Source organism: Hyperolius riggenbachi, chromosome 6, assembly GCF_040937935.1.
Source record: "Hyperolius riggenbachi isolate aHypRig1 chromosome 6, aHypRig1.pri, whole genome shotgun sequence".
In the NCBI taxonomy this organism is placed as follows: domain Eukaryota; kingdom Metazoa; phylum Chordata; class Amphibia; order Anura; family Hyperoliidae; genus Hyperolius; species Hyperolius riggenbachi.
The window spans coordinates 244,239,046-244,254,588 of NC_090651.1; the positions used below are offsets into that span (position 1 = coordinate 244,239,046).

General features: G+C 42.5%; 1 protein-coding gene across 4 annotated transcripts in view; it reads right to left on the reverse strand.

The window, feature by feature from the left end:
• The window catches only part of DVL1 (dishevelled segment polarity protein 1), a 244,187-nt gene that overhangs the window by 36,829 nt on the left and 191,815 nt on the right, over positions 1–15,543 (reverse strand). For all 4 annotated transcript variants that reach the window (XM_068240615.1, XM_068240613.1, XM_068240614.1 and 1 more), the window contains 3 exons: positions 14,201–14,340; positions 6,912–6,988; positions 2,308–2,375 (listed from right to left, as the gene is read on the reverse strand). In XM_068240615.1, coding sequence (XP_068096716.1) covers positions 2,308–2,375; positions 6,912–6,988; positions 14,201–14,340 — 285 coding nt within the window. The remainder of the gene's footprint in view (positions 1–2,307; positions 2,376–6,911; positions 6,989–14,200; positions 14,341–15,543) is intronic.

A 15,543-nucleotide genomic window follows, 5' to 3' on the forward strand; every position in this document is an offset into this window, starting at 1 on the left:
CAAAACTCTCCTCACAGCAAAATCGTGCAGCCTGTGGCTTCCTTAGTTAGGCAAGGGAATTTGTCTTCTGTCATTTAAAGGCGACACCAAACTGCACTGAGAAAAATGTGCAGGTGACCTTGGGAGAAGGGAAACCATTTACCTCACAAAAAAGATATTGTCTGGTTAGTCATTTTCAGAGATGACAGGATGGCTATATTACGTATCTGCTAAAAGGAATTTTATATCAGGGCTGAACTTCCAATTCCAATTAGTAACCTCTATAGATCATCAGGAGGGTATGTGAGGCAGATGGTGTGGCGAAACCCCCCAAATCCCATCCACCCCCCTCCCCCTTCCCGTTTGATGCCATGACCATGGTCCTGACAGTTTCCTGTCTTTGAATCTCATTGCAGTGTGGGAAACAACAGCTTTTTCCAACTTTCAAACAAGCAGCTTCTCTCTCTGTGCATAGAACTCTCAGTAAATTAACATTCCATACAGGTTACCTGGCAGGAAATTTCACCATCAGTGACATGTCAGAATGTAAATCAGGGAGAGGAAAGATTTTACAATGGGCAAAAACTGACTTAAAAGTTTATAAATTAATATTGTAAAAAAAATTAACAATTTTATTCATGTTCTTTTTACTACAGTTCCTCTTAATACCTGGGATCTAGCAGCTCACATTAAGCTAAGAAGCATATCTACAGTATATAATAAGTGACAAACTGTATTCTATGTAGTTCAGAGGTTAGTGTCTGCTTAAGGCATTTTGGTGAAAAATGCAAGTTAGCAGATATGACTAAAGATGAAGTTTCCCTGGGGCAGTGGGTAGATAGGGGCATACACACATACCAAGCCCTACTTGCATCTTGCTCAGTGCAGCCCCAGTTCCCTACATGCTGCTTGTAGGGTTTAATCAGCGCCGGATCATCCACAAGGCAATTTTAGGCAGTAGCCTATGGCTTGGGGAGAGTCTAGGGGCCTGGCGGATGCTAACCCCCACCAAATCTTACTAAAAAAGCAAGGTGATCATCAGGGGTGGGCAAAAACTGCTAACTTGCCTAGGGCCCTATTTCATCTTAATCTACTTCTGGGTTTAATGAACCGAATGGAGCAGCTATCTTGTATGATATACTGCAGTTTCACAGTTTTTACAAAACAATTCCAAACTTAACTCCCTTGAATTATTTGTCTTGCTTCCAGCTGTCATGTTTCAGTGCCGTTTAGTCAACAAAATTAAAAATATGTGGTTGCTATTGAGAATAATCTCAAACCCTTCCCACACCTAAGTCCCAGGGCCACCGTTCCCTTTCCCTCACAAGAAGAGCTATACTAGGACAGTTAATCCTAATTCTGTCACCCAAACCACATGACTAGAGATGGTGACAGAGCCAATGGGAGCAGCTTAGTGAGGAACGGATGGGTACAACTTATGATTTAAGCTCACTCCATACACAAATAAAAACAGGCAATTTCAGAGCAAAAAAAACATTGAAGCCACACATGGAGCAATCATTAAATAGCAACATAAGGCACATATAATGGTTAAACAGACTTGCTTTTGACACAGGTTCACCTTAACAGCAGCATGAATGGTGGCACCTTGTTCCTGGTCAGCTTAGGTTGAACACAGGTGCTGTTTTGGGGCCTGTCTACTTGCACTTCCTGTGTTTCACACAAGACAATTTCTCATTTGCAAGGAATACCCCGAATAGAAGACCATTCAAGTGACTGAGTTTAAAACTGGCAGGAACTAAAAGTGCTGGTGGTGGTGTATCACCCAGCAATAGAGCAAAAACACTCCCCCCCCCGCAAGTCCTTTCAATTTAATGTTAAGGCACAAGGGGTATTTCTAAACACCAGATGAAGGGTTTGTTAGGTCCATAACATGTAGTGTATCATGTAACATGTAGTTTATCTGCTTATAAATGCATAATTTGTAGCCAGTGTAATGCTGCTTTCTCATTTACAACTGCCGGGTTTGGCAAGGGTGTGGAGAGACCTTTGAGGCAAAGCATGGCTTATCAGGAAATTGTTCCTGATGTGGCTATACCAGGAAAGTTTCTACCATCTCATCATGTAGCAAGATACTACTCTGCATATGTCAATGGCATAAGGTAGTGATGAGCGTAATTGCAGAATGAAGCATCAACTACTGTGCTGAGACCAACAACCACATTTCACCTTTTTTTAGTTCAATGACAAAAGATGACTGTTTGCTTTGTGTTACTATATTTTTATTTTGCTTTTATACCAATAAGTTTAAGTTCTCCCACTTTTGTGTTAAAGGTATAACTCCTCCCGCTGGAACATGTCGCTCACCTCGTGGGATGGTAAAGTAGCTCCTTGGCGTGGGATCCCAGCATTTTGCCACGGTCAGGCTAATCGGCCTGTAAAGAAAAAGGACAACATTAAAACCCATATACATGTATCTGAATCTGTAATTGACAGCACAAGATATAGATACCTCAATAGCTGAAAGACGTCTGGGAATAAGACATTACCATCGCCAATCTAGGAGTCCAGATGCAGATGTTGGGTATCTAGAGCTCAGGCCACCGAGTCACATACTCTAAACCTGGCATAATATGCTATGTGACCTAAAGTAGCTCATCAGGGCAAGAATATCGGCCCAAAATTTGCTGTTCATGAATCAATGCCACCCAAAATATATAGGAAAAGGTGTACAGACTACACATTAAGTAACATTAGAGTATCCATAATGATGATGCTATCAAATTTTGAACAGTGACCAGGTAATACTTTATAAGTCATTTATGTTTGTACAGATGACATGAGAAATATCAGGTTCTGTATGGTACTATGTCTAATAAAAGCATAAGAGTGGTGAAGAAATTGTGCTATTTTAATCTACCAAGTTAGCCAAAAAAAAGATAATTTATGCCCCTTTTAAGGTACCCATACATCTAGCAACTTGGCAGGTGACCGACCATCTGATTTGATAATTATCGAATTGGATGAAAATCAGTGGCGCCAAGTGCATGCCCGATCAACGATGCGACCGATTTACGGCCGAGTATGTCGATTTGACATGCTGCAAGATGTTGGGCAATCATGGTCAGTCAGGTACGCGGGGGTAACGGTGAGCGATATCAGAACGTGACAAAACCCCTGACGCTGTATCCCCTAATGTTCAACGTGCCCCCCACATACCAGTGCACTATACATTACCTGTCCGTGTCCACCACTGACTGCAGGCTCTGTCCACACACGCACCCCACATGGTTGCCGGCATTCACTTGGGCGAATGTGTGACGTCCCACACACACCCACATTACTCCGGCAACCCCGTAAGGGCGATTGTGTGGATGAAGGATGGAGCCCGGATGCAGCGGCCGACACATTGAAAATTAGGGGGACAGTGTCGGATCGATTTCAGCATGAAACTGATCGGGAATCGGCCTGCGATGTATGGGTAGCCTTACACTTGCAGGTTAAACCTATTTTACATCAAGGGGCTGCAAAAGCAATACATTTCTATGGAGACTTTCACACCTATTGTATAAGTATCCAAACCTGTGCGACGTCTGTTCGGTTTTTCCTGGCTAATGCTAGGAATACACGGTACGTTTTTGTACCGTGTAATCGAGCCGCTAATGGCTCGATTGATAAAATCCAACGTGTCCGATCACCCACCGGATCAATTCCACGCTCTATACCACGAGCAGGACAATGGAAGAAAACGAGGAGAAGATAGGAAGAGCCCACGGGGACGAGCGGAATCGATCTAGGTGCCCGCGGGCACGCGTCAGAATCGATCCAGCAGCTCGATTACACGGTACAAAACGTACCGTGTATTCCTAGCATAAGAGGTCCATGCTCTCCTCAGGGGATCTCCCAGGAGTGTTGTACAATGTGCAGAGCCTCTGTGTAAGCCTCTCGTCTCCAGTGTGAGTCAAGCAAGTGTCACACTTGAGCAAAACTGCAGAGTTTTGCTGCATATAAAAAAACGCTTTTTTGTATGCAGCAAAATGTTTGTTTTCTGGAGTCATATGTGATTCCGCATTGCGTAAAAAAAAATGCAACCTGCACTACTTTCCTGCACAACGCGTGCGGTTTTACATGGAAATCAAATTAAATTAAAATGCTTTGCAAAACGCACGATTGTGCAGCAAAACGTCTGTGATTCCCGCAGATGCAATTGCGATCCCTCTCTCACAGAGCCGCCACTCTATGCAGTCACACATGTCCTCCCTGTGTCATGCAGTCATAAATCTATAGCTCACTTCAGCAGCTGACAGGCGGAGCATATAGAGCAGCAAACACTCTTTATAATTGGCGGGCTACACAGAAAATATTGCAAATAGTAGCTACAACTGATAGCATGCCCCCACCTTAGAGCAGCACATGAATCTGAGGGGGAGCAAAAACTTATAGGACACCACCTCTTCACTGCAAACTGTTCCAATTGAGGGCAGGGCTTCCAGCGGTTGAAAGGCGGGAATCCCGCAGCCATAGGGGCCTCTTTATTGATAATAAAAAAGAAGGGGGTGCCTTGCCCCCCCCCCACACACACACACACGTCTGCAGTACACACAGAATATTGTTGTTTTTATAATATACATGACTGGCTGATCTAGTCCACTGAACGCTAAACCAACATTGTATACATACTGTGTAGACCGCAAGTTACGCTATTTGCATAAAGTCAATTAAATTATGTGCTCTGTCAGTACACTACCGGCCCTAAAGATTATTAAATAAACCCCATAGTAACTAACTCCCATTGTCATCCTTACAGTAAATGTAGCCATACTATTTTTTTCAGCAACTTACATGGGGAACACGACAGATACAAAGATAACTTTACACATTTTCGGTACAATGTGGCTTTTTTAATGCTAGGTACACGTGATGCAGTTTTCTGACAGATTAACTGTCAGATAGATTGTTTACAAGTCCAATGCGAGTTGCGATCGAATTTTTGAATGATTTTTCATAGAAGTGAATGGAAAATCGATTAAAAAATTGATTTGGAAATCAGATTGGCCATGTTGGAAATAATCGATCTAACAGTAAATCTGTCAGAAAATTGCATCGTGTGCATGTAGCATAACAGTTTTTCTGATGCTTACTAGTCACAAAGGACCTACATTTGGAAACGATGCAGGTAAAACTGAACTGTGAGCAACAATGCACCCGCCCACGCTCATTTGCCAGGCAAGCGCTATCTGTCCACTTCAGTTTAGCCCTATTACAGTGTGCTCCCTAGAGCTCTCAGGCCTGCCTGCTGTTGCTGCAATTTAAATGAGAGAGATCTGTCTTTGTTAATACATTTGCTTGTGAACAACGCTGTTAAATTATTTTTCCTGCCTGTCGGAAGGACCTGAATGACCATTTGGCCTGTAATTCAAGTTACCTATGTCACTTATGGGATGATGTGATGCCATACACACTGGGAACTGTTGCCATAGAGACTATGAATGGAGTCCTAATGACTCATGCATTTAATTTAAAACGTATTTGTATCAGCCCTCACTAATGGCTCCTTCACACCAAAGCAATTTCATACATTTGAAGGGCATGGAAACTGCAGAAAATACAATAGACTCGCTGGCCCTGGGCTTTTTATCTTGAGCAACTGAAGACTACGTTGTTTTTTTTCTTTCATCCATTAAAGTAAACCTTCACTTCCTTCACCAACAATAAAAATGTTGGGTTTACCCACATTATTTTTTTATTATTGATATGGTGTGGCAATCACCCTGAAACATACCAATTATCCTATTGAATATTTTTTGATACTTCCTTTACCAAAATAAGCAAAGCTCTGCTTTGCATATTGTCAGACTGTAGATGTGATTTTTATTTTGCACAATTCATTATCTATCCATCATGTTATTTCTGACAATTGACTAACCAATCAAGTGCTCTTCTCTGAGGTAAAATTCCTATATCTTTCCTGGCAATGTTTCCAGGTCACTGGTCATGTGACTCTATCCAGCTCTGCAGAAGAAAGCAAGTTCTCCCTTAGCATCACACTCTCAGATTTACTTTAACGTGTATTTCTACCATGCCACTAGCATCTAAATGTAAAGTAAATGCCTAGAGATATGAAGATGTACTTAACCTTTTTTTTTTTTAAATTACCTTTTGCAACAATGTAACTGGGGGTCCTCAGTTTGTAAAGGGGCACTATGGCGAAAAATTGTAAAATTTAAAATATGTGCAAACAGTACATTTTTTCCAGAGTAAAATGAGCCATAAATTACTTTTCTCCTATGTTGCTGTCACTTACAGTAGGCAGTAGAAATCTGACAGAAGCAAAAGGTTTTGGACTAGCCCATCTCTTCATAGAGGATTCTCAGCATGGCCTTTATTCTTTATTCTTTATAAAAATATTCTCTAAAAAGGATTTAAGCAATAATGCTGGCCAGCTTCCCTGCTCGCTACACAGTTTTTTGGCAGTTGAACAGAGAAACTGCCATTCACTAAGCGCTTTTGAAAATAAAAAAATCCCTGAGAATCCCCATGAAGAGATGGACTAGTCTAAAACCTGTGGCTTCTGTCAGATTTCTACTACCTACTGTAAGTGACAGCAACATAGGAGAAAAATAATTTATGGCTCATTTTACTTTAGAAAAAAATGTACTTATTTGTATATGTTTTAAATTTTAAAATGTTTCACCATAGTGCCCCTTTAAGGCATAATTTTCATATCAAAACTTAGCATGGCTCTGCTCTCACCCTGTCACACATCTCTGATAAATGTATCACTATGGTGGAACGCCATAATAAGAGAGCTCCTATACTGATTATGTAATGGCTGTGATACTGGAGATAAAAGGAGAAAACTTGCCTTTATTTATTTACATAAAAAATTGTATTTTATATCCGCTTGTAAACGTAAATTGAGCCACTGCTACAGCAACATGACTTCTGTATAAGGATGCTCCTATACTTACCCAGGTTTAGATACAATTTCCCTCAAGACTCTGACTGCATCATCATTGCTCATGTTCTCAAAATTCACATCATTTACCTGTAAAATTGTGTACAAAAGATCTATTAATGACACAGATTGCAGTTATCATATTGGTGCAAGTGCAAATATCATGTTCATAGAAAAAAGCATGACGACTCCTTTGGACTTATCACAAGATTTAACAATTCCTCTTCCAAAAGACCAAAAATACAATACATGGCATGACACTGGCATACCAGCCGTCCACCACCAGACCAAAGAAAGAACCTCCCATTACTTTTACTGGACAAAACCAACTTGGTGTGTACCGCAGGGGTCCACACAGATTTAAAGAGGAACTTCAGCCTAAACAAACATACTGTCATTAAGTTATATTAGTTATGTTAATTAAAATAGATAGGTAATATAATCTCTTACCCAAACTGTTTTAAAAGAACAGGCAAATGTTTGTGATTTCGTAAGGGCAGCCATCTTTTTGGTTGAAAGGAGGTGACGGGGAGCATAAGACACAGTTCCAACTGCCCTGTGTCTTGATCACCCCTCCCAGCTGCATGCGCTAGGCAACGTGAACCACAACATCAGAAATCATGCTTTGCACAGCATCAGGGGGAAAATGCCTGGGCAGATTTCTTGGATGGGGCGGAGCTTAGTTTATGTTCAGCTAAAAATGAGGCTTGGGTAAGAAAAACAAAGTTCTGATGCTGTGAAACTGTTAAAGAAACACCAAGCCTTTTAAGTGCTGCTGAGTTGATTTTTAGTCTGGAGGTTCACTTTAAGAACTCTGATGCAAGGAAAACTGCAGCAAAGCAAATGTCCACATTAAGGATTCTGATTGGTCACTCCCAGAGGCGTAATTACAAATCATATGGCCCCCCTGCAAAATTTTGATGGAGCCCCCAATGTTGACACTCTTTCCCTTGCCTCCCCTTGGTGACTCTCACAAACTGGAGGCCCATCTTGCAAGGTTCATAAAAGAATTGGTGCCAATGGCCATTTTAATCTTCACACCCATTAAGTGAAGCCACAAAAACACCTGATCTGATGGAACCCTTAATTGGAGGAAGGGAAGGTTAGTAGTTAGGCCCCCTCACAGCTCTGGACCCCCTACAGTTGCAGGGGCTGCTCCCCTGCAGTTATGCCCCTGGTCAATCCACATTTCCATCAGTTCTCTTCCTTTATTTTTCCTTGCACTGGTTTTGATAAATCTGCCCCAGTGTCTTCATAAGATGGTCTCTAGCAGCAAGGAAATTCCAGCTGACTAATATTTGTCTAGTTAGATGAATAATTAGACCGGGACCGGCGGCTGGGAATGGAGAATCGTAGGAGGACGGTGAGGGACATGACAGCTGCAGAGGGCCAATAGAAGGTGTCAGTTTTTTGTTTTTTAAACCCTCCACAGTTTTTTGTTTTTTAAACCCTCCACAGAACCCCTTTAACCTCCCTGGCGGTAAGCCCGAGCTGAGCTCGGGCTAAGCCGCCGCGGAGGATTTCTCAGGCCCTGGTGGGCCGATTTGTACATTTTTTTTAGTTACACGTAGCTAGCACTTTGCTAGCTGCGTGTACTACACGATCGCCGCTGATCCACGCCGATTCGTCGCTACCCACCGCGCCGCCCCCATCCCCCCAGACCCCTTGTGTAGCCTGGCCAATCACCGCCAGGCAGCTCTAAGGGGTGGATTGGGACTCCCTCCGACGCCATGTCGTGGATGACGGGGGAAGCCAAACAGGAAATCCCATTCTGAACGGGATTTCCTGTTTGCTCTGATCGCCGGAGGCGATCGGAAGGGGAGGGGGGATGCCGCTGCACAGCGGCTATCATGCAGCTAGTGCCAGGCTAGCTACATGACTTAAAAAAAAATAAAAAATTAAGTGCTGCGCTGCCCCCTGGCGGTTTTAATAGACCGCCAGGGAGATTAAGTGACAAGACAGTATACCCTGTGCAGCGCTGCAGAAGATGTCGGCGCTATATAAATACTAAATAATAATAATGATCTCGTAATGGCTTTGAAAGCCAGGCACACATCTAGTTTTGCTGGTGTATAGAGAGCATATAGCTTTTACATTTTACAGAGTAACATCAATTCAACATGTATACAGCCTGCTTCAGACTTTCTGGTCCTCATCAGTACATGGGGCCTGACTCACAAAGCGGTGCAAAGTGTTTGCACGCCAGTGAAAAGCCCTTAATCACGCCTAAACTCAGTTTAGGCATGATAAGAAGAAACTCGCGTGAATTTTCCACGCGCAATCGCGCGGCGCACGGTGCAGTGTGCGCGATGCGCCCATTATACCCTATGGGCGCTGCGCGCAGAGTTGCGTGATTGCACGAGCAAAACTTTGAGCGCGGGACTTTGTGCGCGATAAAGAGCGCAAATCGGTGCTAACTCAGCGGTGCAAAGCTTATCACGCCTAAAGTCTTTTAGGCATGATAACTGAGTTATCACCGCTTTGTGAATCAGGCCCATAGTGTGAAATGGTTTAGATTTACCGTATATGGCTCTATGGGATAGGGCGTGGACCAGAATTTACAGACTACCCAGATAACTGATGGTGACCCAAAACCACTAGGAAAGTATAAGGGGCTAAAAGAAAGCAAAAAGCCATCTTACTAAAAAGCAACACTGAATATAATGTTGCCTTCTTAAAACAGAAGACTTTTGAGATAATTCAGCTTTAAGTGAGCAACTGTTGTTTACTTAAAGGGTCCCTGAGCTCCTGCACAGGACAGAAGGAAAACAGAGAAAAATGCACCTTGTATGTATTTATAGAGATTAGCCTGTCTAATCCCCCCTCATCTGTGACCAATAACAACTGTAATTTGATCTCTCAGCTGTGTCAGCTGGCTGCCTCGGAAGAGCAGCTAATTTGTAAACACAGGACGTTAACCTTATGTCTGCTTCCATAAAAGCGGGAAAAATAGACACTCTGCAGATGTATTGCAGGATTTGTATCAGCTGTAACAAAGAAATGTTTTTCTTTTAAAGAGAACCCGAGGTGTGTTTAAAGAATGTTATCTGCATACAGAGGCTGGATCTGCCTATACAGCCCAGCCTCTGTTGCTATCCCAAACCCCACTAAGGTCCCCCTGCACTCTGCAATCCCTCATAAATCACAGCCGTGCTGTGAGGCTGTGTTTACATTTGTAGTGTCAGTCTCAGCTGCTCCCCCGCCTCCTGCATAGCTCCGGTCCCTGCCCCCATCCCTTCCCTCCAATCAGCAGGGAGGGAAGGGATGCAGGCGGGGACTGGAGTTCTGCAGGAGGCGGGGAGAGCAGCAGACTGACACTATAGAGATAAACACAGCCAGCTCTGACAAGCTGTTTGTCAGCAGCGTGGCTGTGATTTATGAGGGATTGCAGAGTGCAGGGGGACCTTAGGGCGGTTTGGGATAGCAACAGAGGCTATGCTGTATAGGCAGATCCAGCCTCTGTATGCAGATAATATTCTTCAAACCCACCTCGGGTTCTCTTTAACCACTTCGCCATATCTGGACGCATATATCCGTCCAGATAGGCAGTGGTGCTGCAGCCGTGTGGTGCGCGCGATCAGGCACGCCCCTGCCACACCCCTAGTCACGCATACTATGAAGATTTCATGAGAAAAATATGTTGTTCTATAAGTCAAACCACACGGATCCTTTTTATCCTGGTTAATTTTCCATCAACATATAAAAATAACAAATACTTGATATCAATTTAAAGGATGTGAATAAAATTTAGAGTCAATTAAACACATTTTTCAGTAGAAAAATACATATATTTACACAGATCTGTACATCAGTCCTAAAAGAGGGACGAATAAGGAAGAAAGAGGGACAGGGTTCCCAAATAGGGACTGTCACTCCAAGACAAGACAAGACAAGACAAATAACATTAATATCGCGCTTTTCTCCTGGCGGACTCAAAGCGCCAGAGCAGCAGCCACTAGGGCGCGCTCTATAGGCAGTAGCAGTGTTAGGGAGACTTGCCAAAGGTCTCCTACTGAATAGGTGCTGGCTTACTGAACAGGCAGAGCCGAGATTCGAACCCTGGGCTCCTGTGTCAGAGGCAGAGCCCTTATCCATTACACCATCCAGCCACCAAAAGAGGGACAGTTAGGAGCTATGGGGCTGTTGCTTTGTAGCTCCCCATCTGCACAGTACCCCAATGTTATGGACTATGTGGATTAGCATAGCTCAGGAAGCAGAGTCCCACATGATTTTGGTGGGCTGCACATACACTGGGTTACAAAAGCTTGTACAGAGGACAAGAGGTTAAAGAGAAAATGATATAATGAATTGGTTGTGTAGTACAGCTAAGAAATAAAACATTAGGAGCAGAGACATAAGTTTCCAGTACAAGAAGAGTTAATAAACTCCAGTTGTTATCTATGCAAAAGAGCCACTGAGCTCCACAACTTTCAAAGTCACAGAGAGCTCTGTCTTATGAAGCTTGTTATCTCAACTGTCTGTCACTGTTTTGTTTTTTTCTTCTGCAGAGAACAGTTCAAATGTTCACTGGCCTGCTCTGTAAAATCATTTAGAGTGCTGAGTAGTGTGTAAACTGCAAATATTAGAGAATGATGCAATGTTATAAAAAAAAAAAAAAAAAAAATAAATAATAATAATAATAATAATAATATATATATATATATATATATATAAAAATATGAGAATATTTTCTTTGCTACTAATGTTCTAGTAATTATCCGTACTACACAACCAATTCATTATATCATAAGGGGTATTGGATGTACTTTTTACATCTACATTAATCAAAAACGATATATTAAAAACTGAGATTGTGGCAATAACAATCCATAGACATACTGGAATTCTCTACTCCTGCCTTTTCTCAGTCTGCAGTAATTTACATAATGAGGCAGACATTGCTTCATGTGGGAGCAGTCTACTAAATGTGTGGATTGTGTCCCATCTTCTGATAATTAATACTGCCCTTTTATTTGTATATACTTTATGCTGTTTCATATCCTTGTCTGTATAATAGCATGATACAGTTACACTGTGGCTCTGGACCACCCTTCTATAAACTCTCTACCTTTTATGTCCTTCTCTTCTTCAGTTTGTCATTGCAAAAACAAATCTTTACAAAACTATACTCGCTGCATTGCTTTCCATATTAATATGCAGGACTTTTATCTGGCACTCTCCTTGTAGATGGGGAGGCTGGAGAAAGGGGGAACAATTCCCAGTATATGTGAGGCTTAGTAATATCAAAGGCAGCTGACACAAGTCTGTGATGGCATTAAACCGTCCCCTGTGTAATCTCTGCAAAGTCAAAGAAACACAAGTAATCTTGTAAATGACTCCTGAGGCTGCCTGATAATCAGCCACATGTCAGCCGCTGTTTCAGTAGCAATGCTGTACTTTTGTCTTCCAGCCCAGTGTAATGTTAGGAGACACACTCCAGGAGCAGCACAGTGCATACATAGCAAGGCTAGGCCAGCTCCCAGCAACCAATCACAAACCCCGACCAGTTTACTACACATTGGTCATCTGGGATATTTACTGTCAATTTCTGTAGGTTGTGATTTAGGTTAATTCATTCTATAACGAGCTCTGAGTCTGATTAGCTCCAAGTCAAATGCAACTACAGCATATGTCAGTAATAAAATAAAGTGTAATACTTAACAGTAAGCCTAAAGCTACCGTATATACTCACCTCACAATGCAGGAAGATGGATCCAGTGACGTCTCCTTGACAACCAGCACTCCCCCGATCCATCTTCCTTCATCTTCCGGACGGCGCAATGCTACACCATGGGAGCGAATGAGATTTCACGCGATCATGGTACTTTGCGCAGGAGTCATTGGGGATCTTAAAGATCCGGTCTGCCATGAAGGTCGTTATCACCACACAACATTAAGTGAAATTCGTGTGATTGTGTGCCTGTACCCACGTCGTAAGATCGTTCATCGCGCAAAGAATCGCCGGTCGTCGGGAAAATTGTGAGGTGGGTACAGCCTTGATAATCTTGTTTGCAATATGCCTGCTGCACTACAGGGTTCTTTTCTTCTTCTGCACTTCTGGCAAATAGGAAGGCAGAAACATGTCCTTGCCCAAGTCAAACTCCATCTGTGCATCACTGCACAGGTTAGAGGTGTGTGTAGCTGTTGGGTCTCATTGAGGAACTGCTGCGGTACATCAGAGCTCTTGGTCTACAGCAGAAGTGATTCAAGTATACATGTTAAGGTGGCCACACCCCATACAATTTTTTTTTTCATTTCTTTCCAATTCAAAATTTACAATCAATTTTTCTGACTGAATTTTGCAACATTTCAAAACCAGTGTACCACAAATGTGTGCTCAATCTTTCCCCAATTATGAAAAAAAAATGATTGAAAACTAGAAAAATTGCTTGCGTCTGTACATGAAGAAATTGTCAATCTATAACGCGCCATACAAGCTTCAAAAAAAAAATTATCAGAAATTTCTGCCACTCCCGATCAAGAAAAATTGAAAAAAATCGGGAGGCCGGTTGGAATTTTCACTCAAATAAAAAAAGCTTTCAAATTTTCTGTAGAAACAAGCATTTTTATCGAACCACTGTAAAAGTGGATCATTTTATTATATCATGTGTGGCCACCTTAATAATGTAAAGATCAGCTGAAAAAAAAACATAATACAAAGATGTCTTCATTTAACACTGATGTCAAAGCGTTGAGTAGTTTCAGAAGAAACATTTAAAATAAATCTAGACTTATATAGCAAATCCAGTTCATGGGATACACAAACACATACTGACATACTGTACATAATAAATATTGCATAACAGACTTTCATAAAGGACACACCTGCTGGTAAAGGGGTAGCTGTTGCTAATAAAAAAATGTTGGTTTCTTGTCAGCAGTGCCGATCCTGTGGATTTAATACTTTCTGAGTCAGTATGCAGATCAGCTGTTCTGACTTCACTGTGATATCACTGACTGCATCTTGCTCCTGGTCAATGATTCAAGCATTACTAATGTGAAAGCATCAGCTTTGCACCTGGAACAGTGGCATCATTTTTTCTATCAGCACACATTTTGCTGTGCCCGTGTTTTCAGATGGGCAGGGCTGGCAATCTAGGACTTTCTTGCAAACCTGTTGGCACATGCAGTCCCCGCAATCCATATTAATTGTATTGACTGGCACAGCAGGGTGGCTACGACAAAGGAGCTGGGCAGAAAACTAAAAGCAATGTGAAAGTGGCTGGTTTTTTCATGTCTATTCAAATGGCAGAATGCCAGATAGAAAAAGAACAGTCAAAGCCAGCAGCACACACAATATACCTGCAGAAGCATATCTCCGGGCTCAATCCTGCCATCTGCAGCCACAGCTCCACCTTTCATGATAGAGCCAATGTATATTCCCCCATCTCCACGGTCGTTGCTCTGCCCCACAATACTGATGCCTAGGAAGTTGTACTTCTCTGGTGGAGGAAGCACAAACAAAAACAGCTCGGTTACTTTCAGCACCAACAAAATGACAGATATAAAGAACATGTCGATTTTATTCTGTTCCTATTTAATTGTCTTTAACCATGCTGGGAACAATTTAAAGCATCACTGTCCTGTATGACCCTGTCTGTCTGCAGCCGTGCATATTACCGCATAGCATTGCATACTATAGCAACTAGATGTCATTATGCATCATTCAGACTATATTAAGCTAAAATAAGATCAGTTGTTCATTTTGGTCCACATTAAAAGTCCTGTTATGGCTATTTTGGCAAAATAAAGTATATAATAATATACAAAATACAAAATTGAGCTTGAACTCATAATGTAAAGTACACATGTGCTGGTCTTTAATCCAGCGACAAAAGCATTACAGTCAGATCAATGTTCAGTCATATTATCGGGCAGGAGCAGTACAAGATTGGCATTTCCCAAAGACTCCAACACTTCCATTGCATCTGGCAATTGAAAGCTACTGGCATCAGTAATCAGATCTATACTGCAGCAGATGTCTTCTGGCATGCAACGGAATATTAAGTAATAATGCCGGTGTATGGGTAAGTGATCAAAATACATCAGATATTGACAGTGCACATGATGTAAGGCCACTGCAGTAGAGAGGTTGGGAGAGGCACACCTTACCATAAATAATATAGTAATAGTATAAGATGAAAAGCCACATACAGCACAGTACAAAGAGTCCAAGGTTGGCTAGCACACCAAAAATTGTTTGCAGGAGTGTTTATTCCTTAATACATGTGTCAACACGAAATTTGACAATTGTTTCGGGGCCACGGAGGGTCCACTTCACCAGAAAGTGCATCATCAGTGAAAGGTATATCTGCAGTTTCTGATGAAGGGGACCCTCCGTGGCCTCGAAACAATTGTCAAATCTCATGTTGACACATGTATTAAGGAATAAACACTCCTGCAAATAATTTTTGGTGTGTTAGCCGACCTTGGAGTCTCTGGTGTAAGGCCAGGGGCGTTGCTAGCCCTATTTTGGGGGGCACGTGCCCCGAATCTGTCCTGGGGTGCCACGGATCTCTTCCCCAGGGGTGCCCGGCACTGCCAGAGGTCCCCTCCTGGCCGCCGCTGTCCCCTCCTGGCCGCCGCTGTCCCCTCCTGGCCGCCGCTGCCCTCCGGCCTCCGCTGCCCCCCCTGGCCTCCGCTGC